This window comes from Rhincodon typus, chromosome 47 (genome assembly GCF_021869965.1).
Source record: "Rhincodon typus isolate 14 chromosome 47, sRhiTyp1.1, whole genome shotgun sequence".
Lineage (NCBI taxonomy): Eukaryota > Metazoa > Chordata > Chondrichthyes > Orectolobiformes > Rhincodontidae > Rhincodon > Rhincodon typus.
The window spans coordinates 9,317,861-9,323,412 of record NC_063378.1 but is presented as its reverse complement, the minus strand read 5'-3'; the positions used below and the strand labels follow the sequence as shown (position 1 = coordinate 9,323,412).

Genomic DNA, 5,552 nt, shown 5'->3' with positions numbered 1-5,552 from the left:
TTCCTGTAATGGAGAAACACTTAGCTAAGCGACTCACTTTTACATACCTCCAGAAGCTTTCACAGTCCATGTTTATCTGTTATTGCTCAATGATATTTGTATTCTGATCTTCCTACCCCCTTTCAGATTTTTGGTCTACCTTTGTTGTACTCCACAAATCTTCCGAAATCTACAAAATTGCTACTATTTCAGGCAACTTCATAAGGCGTTTCTGTTAATCTTACACAATCTCAAACTTCCTTTGTCAACCACTATTGTAACCCTTTTGGAGACTGTGCAGCTCAAAAGACCATTACATTTACTGTAAGTGGCAGAGTGGTTCTTTAAATACTGTCCATTACCTACTTACAGCCTTGTGTTTACAATTATTACCTTCAACCACCTCAGTCAATTTGTCCCTGACACCTTCTTAATGTTCCCTTTTCAAAACTGTCAAGAGAGCTTTACTCTGTATCTAACCCCATGCTGTCCCTGTCCTGGGAGTGTTTGATGGGGGGACAGTGTAGAGGGAGCTTTACTCTGTACCTAACCCCATGCTGTCCCTGTCCTGGGAGTGTTTGATGGGGGACAGTGTAGAGGGAGCTTTACTCTGTATCTAACCCCGTGCTGTCCCTGCCCTGGGGCTGTTTGATGGAGGGGGGACAGTGTAGAGGGAGCTTTACTCTGTATCTAACCCCGTGCTGACCCTGTCCTGGGAGTGTTTGATGGGGGGACAGGGTAGAGGGAGCTGTACCAGCTGGAGAGTAAAGCTTCTCAGTGATTTGAGGTTATGGTGGGTGAGTGGGCCAATGGGATTGGATCCAGCGAAGGCCGGCACACAGTTAATGGACCGAGTGGTGTCCTGGTCCAGGACCATTTGGTGACTCATTGTTCTGTTCTGGTTGGCTGCCTGGTCTGAACTGTGGACTTTGCTCCCATCATCAGTCTTGTCTTCTCTCTCTCTCTCTCTCTCTGTGTATCTCTCTCCATCGTTCTCTCGCTCTGTCTTTCCATTCGGAGACTGCTCTAGCCTGCATCGAAACTCAGCTACAGCGACTGGGAGCCTTTATTCCTGAAACCTCACTCAGGGAACAATGGCAGATATGAGAAAGGTACAAGTTTGTTCAATTTGAAATATGAAAAAGGATAGACCGGATCTAAAAGTTAAAGTTCTAAATTGGAGGAAGGCCAATTTTGACGGTATTAGGCAAGAACTTTCAAAAGCTGATGGTAGTGGATGTTCGCAGGTAAAGGGGCAGCTGGAAAATGGGAAGCCTTCAGAAATGGGATAACAAGAGTCCAGAGACAATATGTTCCTGTTAGGGTGAAGGGCCAGGCTGGTAGGTATAGGGGATGCTGGATGTTTAGAGAAATTGAGGCTCCGGTCAAGAAAAAGTAGGAAGCATATGTCAGGCATAGACAGCAGGGATCAAATGAATCATTACAGTATAAAAGCAGTAGGAGTACACTCAAGAGGGAAATCAGGAGGGTAAAAAGGGGACATGAGATAGCTTTGGTAAATAGGGTTAAGGAGAATCCAAAGGGATTCTACAAATACATTAAGGATAAAAAAGTAACAAGGGAGAGAATACAGCCCCTTAAAGATCAGCAAAGCCCCCTATGTGTGGAACCACAGGAGATCAGGGAGATACTAAATGAGTATTTTGCATCAGTGCTTCCTATGGGGAAGGATATGGAAGCTAGAGAACGTGGGGAAATAAATAGCAATATCTTGAAAAATGTCCATATTACAGAGGAGGAGGTGCTGGACATCTTAAAACGTATAAAAGTGGATAAATCCCTGGGACCTGATCAGGTTTACCCTAGAACTCTGTGGGAAGTGAGGGAAGTGATTGCTGGGCCCATCTCTGAGATATTTGTATCATCGATAACCACAGGTGAGGTGCTGGAAGACTGGAGGGTGGCTAATGTGGTGCCACTGTTTAAGAAAGGCTGTAAGGAAAAGCCAGGAAATTATAGAGCAGTGAGCCTGACATTGGTAGTGGGCAAGTTATTGGGGGGAATCCTGAGGGATAGGATTTACATGTATTTGGAAAAGCAAGGACTGACTAGGGATAATCAACGTGGGAAATCGTGTCTCACGAATTTGATTGAGTTTTTTGAAGATGTAATGAAGAGGATTGATGAGGGCAGACTGGTAGATGTGATCTATATGGACTTCAGTAAGGTGTTTGACAAGGTTCCTCATGGTAGACTGGTTGGCAAGGTTAGATCACATGGAATACAGGAGGAGCTAGCCATTTGGAAACGGAATTGGCTCGAAGGTAGGAGACAGAGGGTGGCGGGGAGGGTTGTGTTTCGGACTGGAGGCCTGTGACCAGCGGTATGCCACAGGGATCAGTGCTGGTTCCACTGCTTTTTGTCATTTATATAAATGATTTGGATGTGAACATAGGAGGTATGGTTAGTAAGTTTGCAGATGACACCAATATTGAAGGTGTAATGGACAGTGAAGGTTACTTCAGAGTACAACGGGATCTCGATCAGATGGGCCAATGGGCTGAGGAGCGTCAGATGGAGTTTAATTTAGATAAATGTGAGGTGCTGCATTTTGGAAAGGCACATCAGGGCAGGACTTATACACTTAATGGTAAGGTCCTGGGGAGTGTTGCTGAACAAAGAGACCTTGGGGAGCAGGTTCATAGTTCCTTGAAAGTGGAGTGGCAGGTAGACAGGGCGGTGAAGAAGGTGTTTGGTACGCTCGCCTTTATTGGTCAGTGCATTGAGTATAGGAGTTGGGAGGGTCATGTTACGCCTGTACAGGACATTGGTTAGGGCCACTTTTGGAATATTGTGTGCAATTCTGGTCTCCATGCTATAGGAAGGATGAAAACTCCAAAGTGTTCAGAAAAGATTTATAGTGGGTTCTGCTATAATGCAATAGCTCTGTTCTAGCGCAGCACTGCATTATAGAAAATTGCACTACGGAAATAACGGGGCCAATGGGAAAAGTGGGATAGGGTCAGACCACCAAAAAATATCATTCAAAAATCACTCAAAAGCCTAACACAAAGGATCGCACGGTTTGAATAAATGTTTAATTCATATCTAATAATGAATAATAACACCTTGTCTTGAAAAAAATGTTAAGAGTACTTGATAGGGGAGGAAGTTCTGAGGTTGCTGTGCTGTTAATGCAGGAGCTGAGGGTCATCAGCATCATCATCACCTTCAGGTACAGTTGTGGTTGCAGGGTTAGGGTGAAAAATGGTTAATTCAGAAGTGAATGGCTGTGCCTCATTGTCTTCTGACTGTTTCTTGGGGATTGGCTTAAAATAGACGTCCAGTTTTTGCTGCTTTGCTCTTTTTCCTCTTCCTTGAAGAAGCTGTTCATAGGTGCCAAATAAGATCTTATTCCACAAACTGCTACCCTGCAGCTTTCTGCATTGTAATCGTTGTCCTCTAACAGCTGCAACTGCTTCTCAATTTCCCTCAGCATAGAAAACAAAACAGAAGTGGAATGGTCATGTGGTGCTGCATCCTGGACTTCATCATCTTCATCTCCAGCTTCATCTTCCCCCTCAGCAACAAGTTGTTGTAGGTCAGCTGTAGAGAGGCCTTCTCAGTGGGACTCAAGCAGCTCTTCAACATCCTCACTCTCCACTTCTTCACATCCAACTTGCTTTGCAAGATCAACACAATGTTCTTTAATTCTTGGGAGCTCCTCTGATGGATCAAAGCCTTTAAAATCTTGGGAAAAATCTGGGAGAAGCTTCTGCCAAACAGCATGCAAGCAGTCCTTACTGACATCACCCCAGGCTTCCACAAATAATGTCAATTACATTCGTGATGTTAAGTCTTTTCCAAGATTGAAGAACATTGTCCCTAAGCCCCTCAGTGGCTGCAATCGGCCTCTTAAATGTGCGCCTTAAATAACAAACTTTAAAAGCTGCTATTGCATCCTGGTCCATGGGTGGAAGGAGAGAGGTTGTGTTTGGGGGTAGAAATAGCACTTTGATGTTTTCAGAAAGCTCACCAATGGTGGGAGGATGGCTTGGCACATTATCCAGGATGAGGAGAATCTTGAAATCCACATTTTCTTTCCTGCAATACTTTCTAAAAACATCTCCAAAAACATCAACAATAAGGTCAGAAAAAAATTGCCCTGTCATCCAACCTGTTTTGCTCGACCTAGAGTAGGCTTAAGGTAACCTTTCAAGGCTCATGGGTTGGCAGAGTGGTACACCACAGCCTTAAGCTTTAATTCTCCAATGGCATTGGCACCCAGCAGCACAGTCATATGATCCTTTGCCACCTTAAAGCCTGGAGCATGTGCTTCATTCATAGAAATGTAGGTTCTTGGTGGCATTCACTTCCAGTATAAACCTGTCTCATCCAAACTGAGAATTTGTTATGAGTTGTAGCCTTCATCGTTAATTTATTTTTTTACGTTGGGAGGAAATGCCACATGATGTTGTTGCGTACTCCTCTGTGCACAGATGCAATCATGTTATAGCCGAAACAAATTAGCGTTTTAGAAATAGCGTTCCCCTATTCGTCAATCACATGACCACTAACTCACATTGCTGGAACACGCATGATAACAGTACCCCCTGTACAAGCATGTTACTGAGACTGGAAGATTTGAGCTACAGGGAGAGGCTGAATAGGCTGGGGCTATTTTCCCTGGCGTGACGGAGGCTGAGGGGTGACCTTATAGAGGTTTATAAAATCATGAGGGGCATGGATAGGGTAAATAGTCAAGGTCTTTTCCCAAGGGTAGGGGGGAGTCCAAAACTTTAAGGTGAGAGGGGAAAGATTTAAAAGGGACCTGGGGGCAACTTTTTTATGCAGAGGGTGGTGTGTGTATGGAACGAGCTGCCAGAGGAAGTGGTGGAGGCTGGTACAATTACAACATTTAAAAAGCATCTGGATGGGTACATGGATAGGAAGGGTTTAGAGGGATATGAGCCTCTGGGTCTGTCAGGGATATGGGGTTGGACTGTGACAGGGATATTATCACAGTGTGCTCTGTTACTCTGTTTCAAATCAGGTGATGTGGCTGTTTCTAGTCCCCTGTCACGTCTTCAGCCGTGGTGCCTCACCCTCTGGGAACTGTACAGGCCTCTCAGAGGTAAGTGTCTGCTTTAGACTGGATCATGATGGAGCCTGCACCCTCTGCCTCTGATATTAGCAAAGTTGTGTCCAGGGCCAGCAAGTACACACACTGCGTCTCTCAATGGCAGAACAGGGGCTCAGTATGGTGCAGACCAGGACAAAGTGGACATCCTAGGAACAGGAAGGAGAGCGAAACAACACAGTGTTTTAAAAGGACAGAGAGAGACAGAGAGAGATGCAGTGCAGAGGGACCTGCATCTCCCAGTATATTGATCACAAAGACAGCACACACTGTCAGAGGGTCAGTGCTGAGGGAACGCCGCACTGTCGGAGGGTCAGTGCTGAGGGAGTGGGCACTGTCGGAGGGTCAGTGCTGAGGGAGCGCCGCACTGTCGGAGGGTCAGTGCTGAGGGAGTGGGCACTGTCGGAAGGTCAGTGCTGAGGGAGCGCCGCACTGTCGGAGGGTCAGTGCTGAGGGAACGCCGCACTGTCGG

The 5,552-nt window shown here is 45.7% G+C and overlaps 1 protein-coding gene across 1 annotated transcript in view; it reads left to right on the top strand.

The window, feature by feature from the left end:
• The first annotated feature begins 959 nt into the window (after positions 1 to 959).
• LOC125487962 (complement C1q-like protein 3) overlaps positions 960 to 5,552 on the top strand; it is a 7,260-nt gene continuing 2,667 nt past the window's right edge. The window contains exons 1-2 of the mRNA XM_048620679.1: positions 960 to 1,091; positions 4,994 to 5,074. Coding sequence (XP_048476636.1) covers positions 1,074 to 1,091; positions 4,994 to 5,074 — 99 coding nt within the window. The 5' untranslated portion in view covers positions 960 to 1,073. The remainder of the gene's footprint in view (positions 1,092 to 4,993; positions 5,075 to 5,552) is intronic.